This window comes from Rhinoraja longicauda, chromosome 10 (genome assembly GCF_053455715.1).
Source record: "Rhinoraja longicauda isolate Sanriku21f chromosome 10, sRhiLon1.1, whole genome shotgun sequence".
Lineage (NCBI taxonomy): Eukaryota > Metazoa > Chordata > Chondrichthyes > Rajiformes > Arhynchobatidae > Rhinoraja > Rhinoraja longicauda.
This window is the reverse complement of record NC_135962.1, coordinates 58,460,248-58,479,076: the sequence shown is the minus strand read 5'-3', so window position 1 is coordinate 58,479,076 and position 18,829 is coordinate 58,460,248. Positions and strand designations below refer to the sequence as shown.

General features: G+C 47.3%; 1 protein-coding gene across 1 annotated transcript in view; it reads left to right on the top strand.

Moving 5' to 3' along the window:
* The window catches only part of ttc7b (tetratricopeptide repeat domain 7B), a 256,056-nt gene that overhangs the window by 61,913 nt on the left and 175,314 nt on the right, over positions 1-18,829 (top strand). The window contains 1 exon segment of the mRNA XM_078406941.1: positions 16,453-16,574. Within this exon segment, the coding sequence (XP_078263067.1) occupies positions 16,453-16,574 (122 nt within the window).

Below are 18,829 nucleotides of genomic sequence, written 5' to 3'. Positions count from 1 at the left end.
AAAAAGACTATGTGCATTCACTTGATCTACAGCCATCAGCCAAAACATTATGACCTGATGAGCAAAAACATTAAGACCACCTGCCTAATATGCTTTGGTCCCAGCATATTACAATATACATTAATGACTTAAATGAGGGGATTAAAAGTAACATTAGCAGATTTGCGGATGACACAAAGCTGGGTGGCAGTGTGAACTGTGAGGAGGATGCTATGAGGATGCAGGGTGACTTGGACAGGCTGTGTGAGTGAGCAGATGCATGGCAGATGCAGTTTAATGTGGATAAGTGTGAGGTTATCCACTTTGGTGGTAAGAACAGGTTGCGTATCGGAGCAAAGAAGTCCTTCTGCAGTTGTACAGGGCCCTGGTGAGACCGCACCTGGAGTACTGTGTGCAGTTTTGGTCAACAAATTTAAGGAAGGTCATTCTTGCTATTGAGGGCGTGCAGCGTAGGTTCCCGGAATGGCGGGACTGTCATATGTTGAAAGACTGGAGCGACTAGGCTTGTATACACTGGAATTTAGATGGTTGAGAGGGAATCTTATTGAAACATATAAGATTATTAAGGGGTTGGACACGTTAGAGGCAGGAAACATGTTCCCAATGTTGGGGGAGTCCAGAACCAGGGGCCATAGTTTAAGAATAAGGGGTAGGCCATTTAGAACTGAGATGAGGAAAAACTTTTTCAGTCAGAGAGTTGTGAATCTGTGGAATTCTCTGCCTCAGAAGGCAGTGGAGAACAATTCTCTGAATGCATTCAAGAGAGAGATGGATAGAGCTCTTAAGGATAGCGGAGTCAGGGGGTACGGGGAGAAGGCAGGAACGGGGTACTGATTGAGAATGATCAGCCATGATCACATTGAATGGCGGTGCTGGCTCGAAGGGCCGAATGGCCTCCTCCTGCACCTATTGTCTATTGTCTATTGTCTGTGTAAAAGACGCGAGGCATGAGGTGTTTCTCAGAAGCTGATATTCCAGCCCGGCTTTGGCTGATATTGCCGAAAATGCTCCTGCTAGCCTCGTCCAGTGGAGCCTAACGGCACAACCAGAGCTGCACGAAGTCTTTAAACCGCAGCAAGCACACTTCCAATTGGGCTTCTTCCTTGCTCTGGCAGGTTCCTTCCATTTGAATTTGGTGGGCATTGAAGATTTTGCAAAAGTGCTGTTGTTAGCGGTTGGGGGGAGAAATACAGGAGCGCATTTGTGCTTGGCGTCAAGATTTAGAGAGAGAGATGTAGAGATAGAAACATAGAAACATAGAAAATAGGTGCAGGAGTAGGCCATTCGGCCCTTCGAGCCTGCACCGCCATTCAATATGATCATGGCTGATCATTCAGCTTAGTAGCCTGTACCTGCCTTATCTCCATACCCCCTGATCCCTTTAGCAAAAAGGGCCACATCTAACTCCCTCTTAAATATAGCCAATGAACTGGCCTCAACTACCTTCTGTGGCAGAGAATTCCACAGATTCACCACTCACCAGCGCAAAAACAGGCCCTTCGGCCCACCCGGGTCCACGCCGCCCAGCGATCCCCGCACACTAACACTATCCTACACACACTAGGGACAATTGTTTTACATTTGCCCAGCCAACTAACCTACAAACCTGCATGTCTTTGGAGTGCGGGAGGAAACCGAAGATCTCGGAGAAAACCCACGCAGGTCACGGGGAGAACGTACAAACTCCGTAAGAGTGTTTCATTGTCATGTGTCCCAGATAGAAAAATGCCATTCATACTTGCTGCAGCACAACAGAATATGTAAACGCGGTACACTGTAAATAATAATAATAATAATAATAATAGTCTATTGTCGTTCAGAGCTTATTTGAGGATGTAGTGTTTAATAGCCTGATGGATGTAGGGAAGAAGATGTTCCTGAACCTGGATGCTACAGTTTTCAGGCTCCTGTACCACCTTCCCGATGGCAGTGGTGATGTGAGTGTGTGACCAGGGTGGTGTGGGTCTCTGATGATGCTGGCTGCCTTTTTGAGGCAGTGACTCCGATAAATCCCTTCGATGGTGTGGAAGACAGAGCCGGTGATGGACCGGGCAGTGGTCAGTGGTCACAACTTTCTGCAGTCTTTTCCGCTCCTGGACGTTCAAGTTGCCGAACCAGGCCGCGATGCAACCACTCAATGTGCTCTCTACTGTAAGTTTAAGAATAAGGAGTAGGCCATTTAGGACTGAGACGAGGTAAAACATTTTCACCCAGAGAGCCAGGGGGTATTTAGAGATTAAGCATGGAAGCAGGCAACTTCTGCTCACAGTCCATGCCGACCATTGATCGACTGTTCACACTAGTTTTATGTTATCCCGTATTGTAGACGTTAGAGATCCAGCGTGGAAACAGGCCCTTCCTCTCACAGCGTGCATGCCGACCAGTACACTATGCTACACACTAGGAACAATTTACAGTTTGCAGAAGCCAATTAACCTGCAAATACGCACGTCTTTGGAGTGTGGGAGGAAACCGGGACACCCGGAGAAAACCCACGTGGTCACAGGGATAGCGTTCAAACTCCGTACAGACAGCACCTGTAGTCAGGAGCGAACCCGGGTCCCTGGCGCTGTGAGGCAACGACTCCACCGCTGCTCCACTACACACTAGGGGCAATTTTACAGAGAACAATTAACCTACAAACCCACATGCCTTTGGGATGTGAGAAGGAACCAGAGCACCCGGAGGAAACCCACACAGCCACAGGGAGAACATGCAAACTCCACACAGATAGCGCCCGAGATCAGGATTGACCCGGGGTCTCTGGTACTACGAGGCAGCATCTCTACCATCTGCACCACTGTGCTGCCTAATGTGGGCAAGGTACTGAATGAGTACTTTGCAACTGTGGGGCAGGGTTTGCTGGTGGGTGCTTAGAATGCTCTGCCAGGGGCTGTGGTGGAGGCAGATAGGATAGTGGCATCTAACAGGCGTTTAGATGGGCACACGGATAAGCAGGGAATGGAGGGATCTGGATCACGTGCAGGAGGATAAGATTAAAATGTTCCCGATGTTCGGGGGAGTCCAGAACCAGGGGGTCACAGTTTAATAAAAAGGGGTCAGCCATTTAAGACTGAGATGAGGAAAAACCTTTTCACCCAGAGTGTTGTGAATCTGTGGAATTCTCTGCCACAGAAGGCAGTGGAGGCCAATTCACTGGATGTTTTCAAGAGAGAGTTAGATAGGGCTCTTAGGGCTAACGGAATAAAGGAATATGGGGGGAAATCAGGAAACGGGTACTGATTGTGAACGATCAGCCACGATCATATTGAATGGCGGTGCTGGCTCGAAGGGCCGAATGGCCTACTCCTGCTCCTATTCTATGTTTCTAACTTGTTCTTGGCACAGACATTGTGGGCTGAAAGGCCTGTCCCTGTGCTGTGCTCTTCCACGTCCTATATTCCAAATCCTAATTCACGTTGGAAAGAGCAGGTAAAGTCCGCAGCAGAATGCACTTGCCGATGAAAGTTGGATGTTTATTGGATTGTTATCTGTGTCCTGCAGAGGCAGATAACATAGAGAGTTGCTGAGTGCATCTACTGGAATGATAAATACCAGGGGTTGGTTTGAGCGCAGGTTCAGACTGGGCGAGCTGACTTCATCCTTTGTTTCATTTGGGAGATTGCAGCTATCCCCTGGCTGGGGGGAGGAGAGAGAGAGAGAGAGAGAGAGAGAGAGAGAGAGAGAGAGAGAGAGAGAGAGAGAGAGAGAGAGAGAGAGAGAGAGAGAGAGGGAGAGAGGGAGAGAGGGAGAGAGAGCGGGGATAGATTCATCTAGTTTGTCCTCCTGACAATTAATGATAATCCCTGCCATGCACTGCGAATATATTGATGTTAATAAATGCAGGATCAGAGTGATGGATGATGGTAGTTTTAAAAAAAGCATCAGACAGCAGCATCGTTGATTAGATTCTCCTCAGAGCGAGACATATCTCTGGGTGTGTCTGCAAAATCAAGATTTGAACAAAGACGTCAGAAGGAAAACAGGTTTATTATGAGCAGCATTTATTCACAAATGCTGGAGTAACTCAGCAGGTCAGGCAGCATCTCAGGAGAGAAGGAATGGGTGACGTTTCGGGTCAAGACCCTTCTTCAGTCTGAAGAAGGGTCTCGACCCGAAACGTCGCCCATTCCTTCTCTCCCGAGATGCTGCCTGACCTGCTGAGTTACTCCAGCATTTTGTGAATAAATACCTTTGATTTGTACCAGCATCTGGAGTTATTTTCTTATAATACTTATTATGAGCAGCACACTGCATCAGAGATTGTGACCCGCCACTAAAGGGTTACTCGTTTTCACAACCGTAGCTTTGTTTTCCCTGCTTGCTTTTGCTGCTATTTTGTTTTGTGAAAAGACCAAGTGGGTTTGGTCACAGTGCAAGATGCAGCACTGATTCAGCGCTGCCCTGAAACTGAACCAGCGTTTAATTGTGTTAGGTGGTGCTGGCGTGACGTGCCGATCCACCGAGGCATGAATCATTCAAAACTGTCCGTCCCAGAATTAGGATCTTTGCAGAATTATTCATAGATCAGAGAATGATGTTGCCATATGGTACCTTTCCTCATCAGCCAGTAATGTTCTCCCTGGTGTGTCAGCCGTTTCACATGATGGAAGGATCCACCTCACCATTGCATTTTAATGCCTCTTTAACGCTGCTCCGGTTTAGAATATGTAATTTAAAGTCAATCATTGTCATTGCATGACTTTCCATTTAAGCTCTAAGTCAACGTGCAGGAGGTGATTTCAATATTCCTCCCGTTCGTTCTCATTCTAACCCCACCCATCTCCCCAAAGGCGTGTTTGAGAAAAGCAGTTGTACTGCACAGAAACAACTTCATGTTCTTGCTGATCTTTCTGTGATCTGCACTAATCCCATTTATCTATCTGCACGAAGGTCGAATCCTTATATGCCGTGCCTATTTGAGAGTCCGTCTAAATGCCTCTTCGACGTAATAATTGTATCTGATTCCGTCTTTTAGACAATAGACAATAGACAATAGGTGCAGGAGGAGGCCATTCGGCCCTTCGAGCCAGCACCGCCATTCAATGTGATCATGGCTGATCATTCTCAATCAGTACCCCGTTCCTGCCTTCTCCCCATACCCCCTGACTCCGCTATCCTTAAGAGCTCTATCCAGCTCTCTCTTGAAAGCATCCAACGAACTGGCCTCCACTGCCTTCTGAGGCAGTGAATTCCACAGATTCACAACTCTCTGACTGAAAAAGTTTTTCCTCATCTCCTTTTCTTGCGCCACGTTTCAGATTTCGGCCTGTATGTAAAAGAAAAACTTTCCCCTCAAACTCCCTCAAAAATCCAGACAGGAGGAACTGCAGATGCTGGTTTATAAACGTAGACACAAAGTACTGAGGTAGCTCAGCGGGACAGGCAACACCTCTCGAGAACATCGATGCGCGAGGGCAAAGAAGGCTATCCCGTCTGGTCCGAACCGACAGAAGGTCGACTGTGGCACAAGTCACAGAAAATTTTAATGGTGGTCACGGGAGGAATGTGTCACAATACACAGTGCATCGCACCCTGCTGCGTATGGGGCTGCACACGGAGGACCAACAGCATATTAGGCATGTGGTCATAATGTTTTAGCTCATCAGGTCATAATGTTTTGGCCGATCGGTGTATCTACCTACACGTAACTCACACACCTCCATTCCCTGCGTATCCCTGTGCATGTCTAAAAGCCTCTTAAACGCCACTGTCGTATCTGCCTTCACCACCACCCCCGGCAGCATGTTCCAGACACCCACCCACCGCCCTCTTGTACTTAAAAACATGGTGTGCACGTCACCTTTACCCTTTGCCCCTCTCACCATGAAGCTCTGGTCTCTAGCCATTGGCATCTCCACTTTGGGGAAGGAAGGTGACTGTCTACCCTGACCGGGCCTCTCATGATTTTATATTTTAGTTGGAGAGGTTGTTTCCTCTATGGTAGAATCTAGAACCAGATGTCACCGTTTAAAATTTATTGGATTGTTCATTTACGACAGATGTGAAGCGAAACGTTTTCGCTCAGGGTCACGACCTCATGTGTGAACGCAGAGTCCATAAACATTTTTGGAGGCAGAGGTAGCTAGAAGCTTGTTAAGCCAGGGATAGGCGGGAATACCGAGTTAAGGCTACAGTAAACCGATCTTGAATGAGGAAAAACTGTTTCAGTCAGAGAGTTGTGAATCTGTGGAATTCTCTGCCTCAGAAGGCAGTGGAGGCCAATTCTCTGAATGCATTCAAGAGAGAGCTAGATAGAGCTCTTAAGGATAGCGGAGTCAGGGGGTATGGGGAGAAGGCAGGAACGGGGTACTGATTGAGAATGATCAGCCATGATCACATTGAATGGTGGTGCTGGCTTGAAGGGCCGAATGACCTCCTCCTGCACCTATTGTCTATTGAGCCGTCAAAGGCAGCTCAATGCACCTTCTTCCATGGAATCGAAGGGGTGGGGGGGGAACCCTTTTTCAATCTCTTACCTTGCTGGGGATGCGATTGTTTCCCGGATCGTATCTCCGGTCGCTCTGCGGCCTAACATTGTGGAGCTGGAGGCCTTGCTCGGGACTGACTTTGAGCCCCAGCAGGGCCATGGACTTGATAATCTGAGCGTGCGATTCCTTGCCTGGATTGACGCTCCAACTGCGGACTTTAACATCGAGGAGCTGGCAGTCTGGGGTTGAGACCGGTCGGGAGCTCCAAGCCACACGAGGTTCGACAGCCCCGACCCGGGGTAGATCGCCCGGCGCTGGGAGCTGAGATTCTCCCCCCGATGCAGGAGCTCGATCGCCCCGACGAGGAAGGCCCGCCTCCGCATACGGGAGCCAAGATCTTCCCGTCAACGGAAGGTTCGAGGCCCTCGACCGCTGGAGGACAAAGAAGGGGAGGGATTGAACTTTTTTTCGCCTTCCATCACAGTGAGGAATGTGGAGGAGTCACTGTTGTGGATGTTCATGTTAAAATGTATTTTGTGTGTCCTGTGTGTTTTATTGGTATGACTGTACGGCAAATGACATTCCTCGTATGTTGCAAAACATACTTGGCTAATAAAGTATGATTGTGATTGAGTATTGTGTGCAGTTGTGGTCGCCCCATTACAGGAGGCTTTGGAGAGGATGCAGAAGAGGTTTACAGAGTAATGCATGCATTAGGGGATATTAGCTATTGGGAGAGGCTGAACAGACCTGGATTGTTTTCTCTGGAATGCAGGAGGTTGCGGGGAGACATGATAAAATAACGAGGGTCAGAGATAGGGTAGACGGGGAGAATTTTTTCCCAAGATGGTAAAATCAAATACCCGAGGGCAAAGCTTTAAGATGAGAGGGGCAATAGAACATCGAACTGTACAGCACGAGAACAGCCCCCTTCGGCCCATAATGTCTGTGCCGAGCATGATACCGAGATCATCACTTATCTACCTGCACATAACCCATGCCCCTACATTCCCTGTATATCCATGTGCTTTCACAAATTCTTTTAAATGCCACTAAAGTACCTGGTTCAACCTGTGCGTTTTTACACAGGATGGTGGGTGGCTGGAACATGCTGCTGGGGGTGGTGGTTGAGGCAGATACCTTAGTAACATTTTAAATAATTTTCAATGGCAACTCTTAGATAGAGCTCTTAAGGATAGCGGAGTCAGGGGGTATGGGGAGAAGGCAGGAACGGGGTACTGATTGAGAATGATCAGCCATGATCACATTGAATGGCGGTATTTATTCACAAAATGCTGGAGTAACTCAGCAGGTCAGGCAGCATCTCGGGAGAGAAGGAATTGGTGACGTTTCGGGTCAAGACCCTTCTTCTGAAGATGGGTCCCGAGATGCTGCCTGACCTGCTGAGTTACTCCAGCATTTTGTGAATAAATACCTTCGATTTGTACCAGCATCTGCAGTTATTTTCTTATACACATTGAATGGCGGTGCTGGCTCGAAGGGCCGAATGGCCTCCTCTTGCACCTATTGTCTATTGTCTATCAACCGTGACATCCGGAGGCTACAGCGCATCGTTCGATCAGCTGAGAAAGTCATCGGCTGCAACCTTCCCCCCCATCGACGAACTACACTGCAAGGGCCAGGAAGCCAGCGGGCAAGATCATCTCTGACCCCTCTCACCCTGGTCACAAACTCTTTGAAGCACTTCCCTCTGGAAGGCGACCCCGTTCTGTCAAAGCAGCCACAACCGGACATAAACACAGCTTCTTTCCACGAGTAGTAGCCAACCACTCAACAACCAAAAGTCTGTAGCCTCGTTTTACTCTGGTATTTTATTTTCACAAGTTTAAATTATTATGTATTATTTTTAATTGTGTACTGTATATCGTGTTTTTATCCTTGCGAGCAAAGCACCAAGGGAAATTCCTTGTATGTATAGATACTTGGCTAATAATCTTTTAAATTCATTATTCATAGGCATACGTATACGTATATGCAGGGAATGGAGGGATATGTGCAGGTAGACAGGTGATGTTCTTGGCTTCATGTTTGGCACAGACATTGTGGGCCGAAGGGCCTGTAGTTGTGCTGTACTGTTCCATGACCTCGACTCTATGATCTTGGTGGACTTCCAACAGACATCATTAATGCTGGGGTAACTCAGCGGGTCAGGCAGCATCTGGGGAGAGAAGGAATGGGTGACATTTCGGGTCGAGACCCTTCTTCGGTCTGAAGAAGAATCTCGACTCGAAACGTCACCCATTCCTTCTCTCCCGAGATGCTGCCTGACCCGCTGAGTTACTCCAGCATTTTGTGTCGACCTTCGATTTTAACCCGCATCAGCAGTTCTTTTTCCTAGACATCATTAATGGTCGGGCTGGTCAAGGGGTCGGAGGGGCTGTGGTATGTTGTTTGGCTCCAGTAGCTTCCCCAGCTGAACTCAAACAGCTCAGCAACTGATGAGGTCTGCTGTTAAAGGAAGCATCGCGTTCTTATGAAAATACTTCAAACAAGGAGGCTTGGAAGTCATTTATTCTTTTTCACACAACTATGGCAGCTGGAATAATTGTTCACAGCTAGTAGAAGGACAGATTTGTGGATAGGAAAGGTTTCGAGGGATCGGGGCCAGTTCAATGGTATTTTATTGTCAGATGAATCCAGGTACAGTGAAATTCATTTTTTTGCGTACAGTTCAGTAACAACTTTACTGTGCATAGGCACAATCTTACAATCAAATGTAAGTAACTGGGATTGGCCCAGAACGCCATCTTAGTTGTCATTAGGGTTGCCAACAGTCCCGTATTAGCCGGGACATCCCATATTTTGGGCTAAATTGGTTTGTCCCATATGGGACCGCCCTTGTCCCGTATTAGGCCCCGACACTGTAGGCCCGGACACTGTAGGCCCGACACTATAGGCCCCGACACTGTAGGCCCAGACACTAGGCCCCGACACTGTAGGCCCGGACACTGTAGGCCCCGACAATTTAGGCCCCGACACTGTAGGCCCTGACACTGTAGGCCCCGACAATTTAGGCCCCGACACTGTAGGCCCCGACACTGTAGCCCCGACACTGTAGGCCCCGACACTATAGGCCCGGACACTGTAGGCCCTGACACTGTAGGCCCGGGAGCGGCTATAGTCCCAGAGAGTGTAGGCCCGGGCACCGCCTAACAGAGGGTGCGTAGCAACCCACCTCCCGGCCCGGGTGGTCGCCATTGGTGGAGTGGGAGCACGTGGCCACTGGCTGGGTGAGGTGACGTCACCCTTTGTCCCTTATTTGGGAGCGAGGAAGTTGGCAACCGTAGTTGGCATGGACATGGTGGGCCAAATGGCCTGTTTCTATGCTGAATGGCTCTATGACTCTATGAGAAGGTGGCAGGCATATTGCGGGTAAATGGGATTAGTGTAGGAAGGATAAAGTGGGTGGCATGGACATGGTGGTCTGAAGGGCCTCTTTCTCTGCTGCACATGTCTTTGACGATGACTAATATAAAATGTGCTGGAAGATAGTAAATCTGCTTGGTATTGTGCATAGTTTTGGCTGCCTTCACATTGGACTCGTTTATTAATGCTGACTAACTTTGGCTAGACTCAAGCAAAAGGAGGTGCATGTCGTTCCTGAAGTGAATTAACTGTATTGGTCTTGAACTATTAAACAATTCTGCAGAGTCGTTGTCTCTGAGCTGAGCTGAGTGGAACAGGCATGGAGCTGTGGGCCAGATTGTATTTTCTTTTCCAGGAAAGAGTTTGGGAGGAGGGAAATCCATGAGGAATACTAGCATGGATAAAGAAGAGGCAATCCTGGATTCATTTATGTTTGTTCTAACTGGAAAAAGAGATTTCAGAGTGATGATGAGTTTAGAAGGATGAGAGGAGATCTTAACGAAACGTATAAGATTATTAAGGGGTTGGACACGCTAGAGGCAGGAAACATGTTCCCAATGTTGGGGGAGTCCAGAACAAGGGGCCACAGTTTAAGAATAAGGGGTAGGCCATTTAGAACTGAGATGAGGAAAAATCTTTTCAGTCAGAGAGTTGTGAATCTGTGGAATTCTCTGCCTCAGAAGGCAGTGGAGGCCAATTCTCTGAATGCATTCAAGAGAGAGCTAGATAGAGCTCTTAAGGATAGCGGAGTCAGGGGGCATGGGGAGAAGGCAGGAACGGGGTACTGATTGAGAATGATCAGCCATGATCACATTGAATGGCGGTGCTGGCTCGAAGGGCCGAATGGCCTCCTCCCGCACCTATTGTCTATTGTTGTAATAATCCGAAGGTACACACAAAATGCTGGAGTAACTCAGCGGGTCAGGCAGCATCTGTGGAGAAATGGTTGTAATAACCCTCCCCCACCTCTCTTCCAGCTTTCTTCCCCCCACTTCTACAGTCACTCTGACCTGACCTGAAACGTCATCTATCCATGTCCTCCAGAGGTGCCATGTTCCTCCAGCACTTGGTGTTGTTTGATAAAGGTGCGGAAAATCACCCTTTGCCTCCTGGTGAATATTCATCTCTCATTCAACGTCACTGATATACACCGATCAGCCAAAACACGATGACCTGATGAGCCACGACATTACGACCACCTGCCTAACATGCTGTTGGTCCTCCGTGTGCAGCCCCATACGCAGCAGGGTGCGATGCACTGTGTATTGTGATACATTCCTCCCGTGACCACCATTTAAATTCTCTGTGACTTGTGCCACAGTCGACCTTCTGTCGGTTCGGACCAGACGGGATAGCCTTTGTTGCCCTCGTGCATCGATGAGCCTCGGGCGCCCAACACCTTGTCAGTCAGCATCTCTGGTGAACATGGATGGTTTCAGCTCAAGGCCCTTCCTGTCTCAGTAACAATGAAATGAAACAGATCGAGTGAATTGCACGCAGTCTCTTGCCTAGAGTAGGGGAATCGAGAACTAGAGGACATAGGTTTAAGGTGGGGGGGGGGAGAGATTAATAGAAACCTGAGTGGTAACTTTTTTTTACACAAAGGGTGGTGGGTGTATAGAACGAGCTGCTGGAGGAGCTAATTGAGGTGGGCACTATAGCAACGTTTGAGATACATTTGGACATTTAGACTGAAACACTGAGGAACTGCAGTCCACTGACAGACACGAAAAGCTGGAGTAACTCAGCGGGTCAGGCAGCGTCTCTGGAGAAAAGGAATAGGGTACAGTGGGGGAAGCAGGCCCTTCGGCCCATTGAGTCCGCGCTGACCAGCGATCAATCCCCCGCACGCCAGCACTATCATACCCACGACTAGGGACAATGGAATAGGTGACGTTTCAGGTCAAGGCCCCTCTTCAGACGCAGTCTGATGTTATTTCTTTTGGAACATGTGAAGACATGGAAAGAATGCAATGCAATCAGATGCCAAACGGCCAGGCAGATGTACACAGCAGTGGGGGGTGTTGAAAGGCAGTGTACCGTACCAGTACAGGAGGCGTGATACTAACACCAGCACAGCGTGTGGAGCTGATTACAGTGAGATTGTCTACAGCTCCTCACTGTGTACACTGTCTCATTAGCAATGCCTTCAGGAAGCCAAGGACATCATTAATTTCTCCCTTGTGTACAGCGAAAGATATATTTCAAACATGAAGTCATGAAATGATGTGTTTAGCTTTCTTTTTTCCGCAGTAATTGTGTTTATGATAACTGAACTGATTTCCATTCCAAAGTGCCAGTGGCTTGGCAACAGTTCAGCCTGACAGGGTGAATGCTTCTCGGTGTGTTTTGTTTCCTTCACTGTTCAGAAGTTCACACGTTCCAGGAGCGGAATTAGGCCATTTGGCCCATCGATTCTTCTCCGCCATTCAATCATGGCCGATCTATCTTTTCCTCTCAACCCATTTCTCCTGCCTTCTCCCCATAATCCTGACACCCATACTAATCAAGAATCTCTCTATTTCTGCCTTTAAAATATCCACTGACTCCCTAGGGGCCACAGTTTAAGAATAAGGGGTAGGCCATTTAGAACGGAGATCAGGAAAAAAAAATTCACCCAGAGAGTTGTGAATCCGTGGAATTCTCTGCCTCAGAAGGCCTCTCTGGATTCTTTCAAGGGAGAGTTAGATAGAGCCCTTAAAGATAGCGGAGTCAAGGGATATGGGGAGAAGGCAGGAACGGGGTACTGATTGTGGGTGATCAGCCATGATCACAGTGAACGGCGGTGCTGGCGTGAAGGGCCGAATGCCCTCATCCTGCGTCTATTGTCTATTGACTTGGCCTCCGCCACCATCTCTAGTGATGAATTCCACAGATTCACTACCCTCTGACTGAAGAAATTCCTCCTCTTCTCCTTTCTAAAGGTTCATCTTTTATTCCGAGGCTGTGACTCTGGTCCTAGACTCTCCCACTAGTGGAAACATCCTTTCCACATCCGCTCTATCCAGGCTCGTTCTGCCTTTCAGTCTGAACTTGATGGTAAATTGTGGTGCAGGTTCTGCATCTACTTTATCAGCCATCAAAAAGTGTGTTGGTTACATAAAGCCGTCCATTTGGTCATTAAAATGGGATGTTTCTCGAATGCCCTTATGTGATTGAAGAATACATTCTCGGCTGAGGAGAAGGAGTTGTGCAAAGAACACGGAGAACCTAAACGGACATTTATGGCAAAGCACTGAACGAAACAAAACATCCTCAGAAGCATTCATCCCCTCAAACTGGAGAGCACACAGATAGATTTATAAGAAAATAACTTCAGATGCTGGTACAAATCGATTTATTCACAAAATGCTGGAGTAACTCAACAGGTCAGGCAGCTTCTCGGGAGAGAAGGAATGGGTGACGTTTCGGGCCGAGACCCTTCTTCAGACTGAAGAAGGGTCTCGACCCGAAACGCCACCCATTCCTTCTCTCCCGAGATGCTGCCTGACCTGCTGAGTTACTCCAGCATTTTGTGAATACACAGATAGATTTAACAGGAGGCTAGATCAGGAAGGTAGGCACAAAATGCTGGAGTAACTCAGCGGGTCAGGCAGCATCTCTTGAGAGAAGGAATGGATCCTTCTCTCCAGAGATGCTGCCTGGCCCACTGAGTTACTCCCAACATTTTGTGCCTACCTTCGATTTAAACCAGCATCTGCAGTTTTTTCCCCCGAGGCTAGACAAGGAGATGAGGGAGGCGATAGGAGCAGAAAGAGTTGGCGACAGGGCCTGGTGCATAAGAGTGGGAGGGGGATTGTGTGGAGAAACGCTGCCATGGATGTGTTGGACTCAATGGATTCTGTGCTGTGAATTCAGTCTGAAGAAGGGGCTCGGCTCGAAACGTCACCCATTCCTTCTCTCTGGAGATGCTGCCTGGCCCGCTGAGTTACTCCAGCATTTTGGGTCGACCTTCGGTTTAAACCAGCATCTGCGGTTTTCTTTCCTAAACTAAAAGGCATGTATAAATACGAAAGGATGATTTAGTAAGTTTGTAAGAAAACAGCGGTCATTTAGACAATAGACAATAGGTGCAGTTGTAGGCCATTTGGCCCTTTGAGCCAGCACCGCCATTCAATGTGATCATGGCTGATCATTCTCAATCAGTACCCCGTTCCTGCCTTCTCCCCATACCCCCTGACTCCGCTATCCTTAAGAGCTCTATCTAGCTCTCTCTTGAAAGCATTCAGAGAATTGGCCTCCACTGCCTTCTGAGGCAGAGAATTGTCAACTCTCAAACTGAAAAGGTTTTTCCTCATCGTTCTAAACGGCCTACCCCTTATTCTTAAACTGTGGCCCCTGGTTCTGGACTCCCCCAACATTGGGAACATGTTTCTTGCCTCTAACGTGTCCAACCCCTTAATAATCTTATATGTTTCGATAAGATTCGATAAGATTAGTTTAGAGATGCAGCGCGGAAACAGGCCCTTCGGCCCACCGAGACTGGGCGGAACAGCGATCCACTAACACCACTACTATCCTACACACGCAGGACAATTTATAAATTTTACCGCAGCCAATTAACCTACAAACCTGCACGACTTTAGAGTGTGGGAGGAAACCGGAGCGCCTGGAGAAAACCCAGCGGGTCAAGGGGAGAACGTACAAACTCCGCACGGACAGCACCCGTAGTCAGGATCGAACCCTGGCGCTGTGAGGCAGCAACTCTACCGCTGTACCACCGTGCCACCGAAGTAGTTATGTTACTAATGCCAAACGGATTGCTTCTGTGCATTACACAGCTCCATGCAGGCTGAACAGCTGGAGAGTGTTATTGCTGTTCTCATTCTGGGATCATAGTTATGCTTAGTATATAAACTGTTGGCGATATACTCCAAATGCCTTTTATGTCTAAACTCTCAACGCACTCAAAGGCAGAATCACCTTCAGCCACGATCATTTGTTAAGTTCTTTAATACATGCTTGTGAACGCCATAAATGGCCAGGACTTAAGAATTTTTTTAAAATGTTTGTTTGAGTGAGGTAATTGTCAATGCCAAGGCCAATATTTATTTCCCCATCCCGAATCGCACTGGAGAAGGTGCTGGTAAACTTGGCGTTTTAAATGCTGGAAGATTTGTAGTGCGGGCACCTTCCCTAACTAAAACAACAGCAGAAGGAGCAGAGATTCTCCACAGTGGCTCAGCGGTAGAGTTGCTGCCTCACAGCGCCAGAGACACGGGTTCAATCCCAGCCCTGGGTACTGTCTGCACGGAGTTTGTACGTTCTCCCCGCGACTGGATAGAGTGGATGTGGAGAGGATGTTTCCACTAGTCGAGGACCAGAGGTCACAGCCTCAGAATTAAAGGACTTTCCTTTAGGAAAGAGATGAGAAGGAATTTCTTTAGTCAGAGGGTGGTGAATCTGTGGAATTCATTGCCACAGGAGGCTGTGGAGGCCAAGTCAATTTATATTTTTACAGCAGAGATAGATAGATTATTGATTAGTATGGGTGTCAGCAGTTGTGGGGAGAAGGCAGGAGAATGGGGTTAGGAGGCAGAGATAGATCAGCCATGATTGAATGGCGGAGTAGACTTTAGATTTAGATTAAGAGATACAGCGCAGAAACAGGCCCTTCGGCCCACCGTGTCCGCGCCACCCAGCGATCCCCGCACATTAACACTATCCTACACCCACTAGTGACAATTTTTACATTTGCCCAGCCAATTAACCTACAAACCTGCACGTCTTTGGAGTGTGGGAGGAAACCAAAGATCTCGGAGAAAACCCACACAGGTCACGGGGAGAACGTACAAACTCCGTACAGTACAGCACCCGTAGTCAGGATCGAACCTGAGTCTCCGGCGCTGCATTCGCTGAAAGGCAGCAACTCTACCGCTGCGCCACCGTGCCGACTTGATGGACCGAATGGCCTAATTCGGCTCCTATCACATGATCGTGACCACATGGGTTATCTCCATTTGGTTTTCTCCGGGATCTCTACTTAACTCACAAAATGATGATAAAATCAACTTCCAGAAACAACTCCACATCAAGTAGTTAATTGCATGTTTTGCATTGTCTGTGTCAATTTTTGCGCATTTACCTGTGCTTTTTTAAACATCTCTATCACACAATGTCCATGCTGAATATGATAAACTATCAAGATAAACTAACCTCCTCTGCCTACACGTGGTACATTCCCCTCCATTCTCCGCGTGTCCATGTGCCAATCCAAAAATGAACAATAATAGTGCACAGAGATGTCAACAGGATGCAGGAATATGTCAGGTGTGCTCTCATTCGGAGTATGTTACACAACCATTACACAATGAAACAAAAAGCTGGAGCAACTCAGTGGGTCAGGCAGCATCCCGACCTGCCTGTTCGGCTAAGACAGTTACTCCAGCTTTTTGTGTCTATTTTCAGTTTAAACCAGCATCTGCAGTTCGTTCCTTCCTGCACATTACAGAATGAAATATATTTTAGTGTGGGTCTCGCTCGGTTCAAACCTTTTCTATGGTAATTTATTTTTGCTCTATCTGTCTAACCTCGTTCGTTTCTGTCTGTGCACAGCGATGTGAATTATATGCCCTTTAATCATTGTGAGACACTGTTTAAAAATAACATTGTCCCTGTTATTGTTCGGAGCCAGGTACTGAACACCAATATTCAGAACAGAAGTCCGAAGCCTGGCTCAGCGTTCCAAGAACAAGAATTGGGATTTTTCCTTGAAACGGGACTTCAGCGAGCACACGTCATTTATTTCAAAAATGGGTAAGGAATGGATTACTCTTTGGAGCTCTCCATCTACTTTTGCACATTTACCTGTGCTTTTTAAAAAAAACATTTCTATCACACAATGTCCATGGCGAACATGTGGATAAGTGTGAGGTTATCCACTTTGGTGGTAAGAATAAGAAGGCAGATTATTATCTGAATGGTGTCAAGTTAGGAAAAGGGGACGTACCACGAAATCTGGGTGTCTTAGTGCATCAGTCACTGAAAGGAAGCATGCAGGTACAGCAGGCAGTGAAGAAAGCCAATGGAATGTTGGCCTTCATAACAAGAGGAGTTGAGTATAGGAGCAAAGTGGTCCTTCTGCAGTTGTACAGGGCCCTAGTGAGACCGCACCTGGAGTACTGTGTGCAGTTTTGGTCTCCAAATTTGAGGAAGGATATTCTTGCTATTGAGGGCATGCAGCGTAGATTTACTAGGTTAATTCCCGAAATGGCGGGACTGTCATATGTTGAAAGATTTTAATAAAGGTCATTTTTATACATTTTGGTTTCACCATGTAGAAATTACAGCAGTGTTTATACATAGTCCCCCCATTTCTTGGCACCATAATGTTTGGGACACAGCAATGTCATGTAAATGAAAGTAGTCGTGTTTAGTATTTTGTTGCATATCCTTTGCATGCAATGACTGCTTGAAGTCTGCGATTCATGGACATCACCAGTTGCTGGGTGTCTTCTCTGGTGATGCTCTGCCAGGCCTGTATTGCAGCCATCTTTAGCTTATGCTTGTTTTGGGTTCTAGTCCCTTTCAATTTTCTCTTCAGCGTATCAAAGGCATGCTCAATTGGGTTCAGATCGGGTGAGTGACCTGGCCACTCAAGAATTGACCATTTTCTAGCTTTAAAAAACTCCTTTGTTGCTTTAGCAGTATGTTTGGAATCATTGTCTTGCTGTAGAATGAACCGCCAGCCAATGAGTTTTGAGGCATTTGAACTTGAGCAGATAGGATGTGTCTATACACTTCAGAATTCATTATGCGACTACCATCAGCAGTTGTATCATCAATGAAGATAAGTGATGGATGGCACTGTATTGTCACGTAAACCGAGGTACAGTAAAAAGCTTTGTTTTGTACGCGATCAGATCAGATAATATTGCACATAAATACAATCAAGTAAAATTTAAGTACAATAGGTAGAGCAAAGGGGAAGATACAGAGTGCAGAATATAGTTCTCAGCATTGTAGCGCACCAGTTCCACAGACAAAGTCCAATGTCCACAATGGGGTAGAGGTGAATCGGACAGTGCCCAAGCTTACGGAAGGGCCGTTCAGAAGCCTGATAACAGAGGGGGAGAAGCTGTTCCTGAGTCTGGTGGTGCACGCTTTCAAGCTTCTGTACCTTCTGCCGGACAGCAGCTGTTCAGTATTGAGAAACAGAGAGTAGGTAAATAAGTGCATGGGCAACTACATCCTCCAGCAGCTCGTTCCATACGCCCACTAACCTTGCGTCTACCTGATCTATTCCATCTATTCATTTCTGGTTCGTAACTCTTTGTACACTTTGTACAGGGCCCTAGTGAGACCGCACCTGGAGTACCGTGTGCAGTTTTGGTCTCCAGATTTGAGGACGGATATTCTTGCTATTGTGGGCGTATAGCGTAGGTTTACTAGGTTAATTCCCGGAATGGCAGGACTGTCATATGTTGAAAGACTGAAGCGACTAGGCTTGTATACACTGGAATTTAGAAGGATGAGAGGAGATCTTATCGAAACGTATAAGATTATTAAGGGGTTGGACACGTTAGAGGCAGGAAACATGTTCCCAATGTTGGGGGAGTCCAGAACAAGGGGCCACAGTTTAAGAATAAGGGGTTGGCCATTTAGAACTGAGATGAGGAAAAACTTTTTTAGTCAGAGAGTTGTGAATCTGTGGAATTCTCTGCCTCAGAAGGCAGTGGAGGCCAATTCACTGAATGCATTCAAGAGAGAGCTAGATAGAGCTCTTAAGGATAGCGGAGTCAGGGGGTATGGGGAGAAGGCAGGAACGGGGTACTGATTGAGAATGATCAGCCATGATCACATTGAATGGTGGTGCTGGCTCGAAAGGCCGAATGGCCTCCTCCTGCACCTATTGTCTATTGTCTTTCATCTCGGTTTATTGTATATTTTTCCTCTTTTGAAACTCCTATCTTCATTTAGTCCAGTAGCTATCTGTATGGAGATAGGTGTCACATTAGCATTGGTGTTTAAGATAGCACTGTGAGTTTGAAGAGCCTTAGACAGCATTGAGT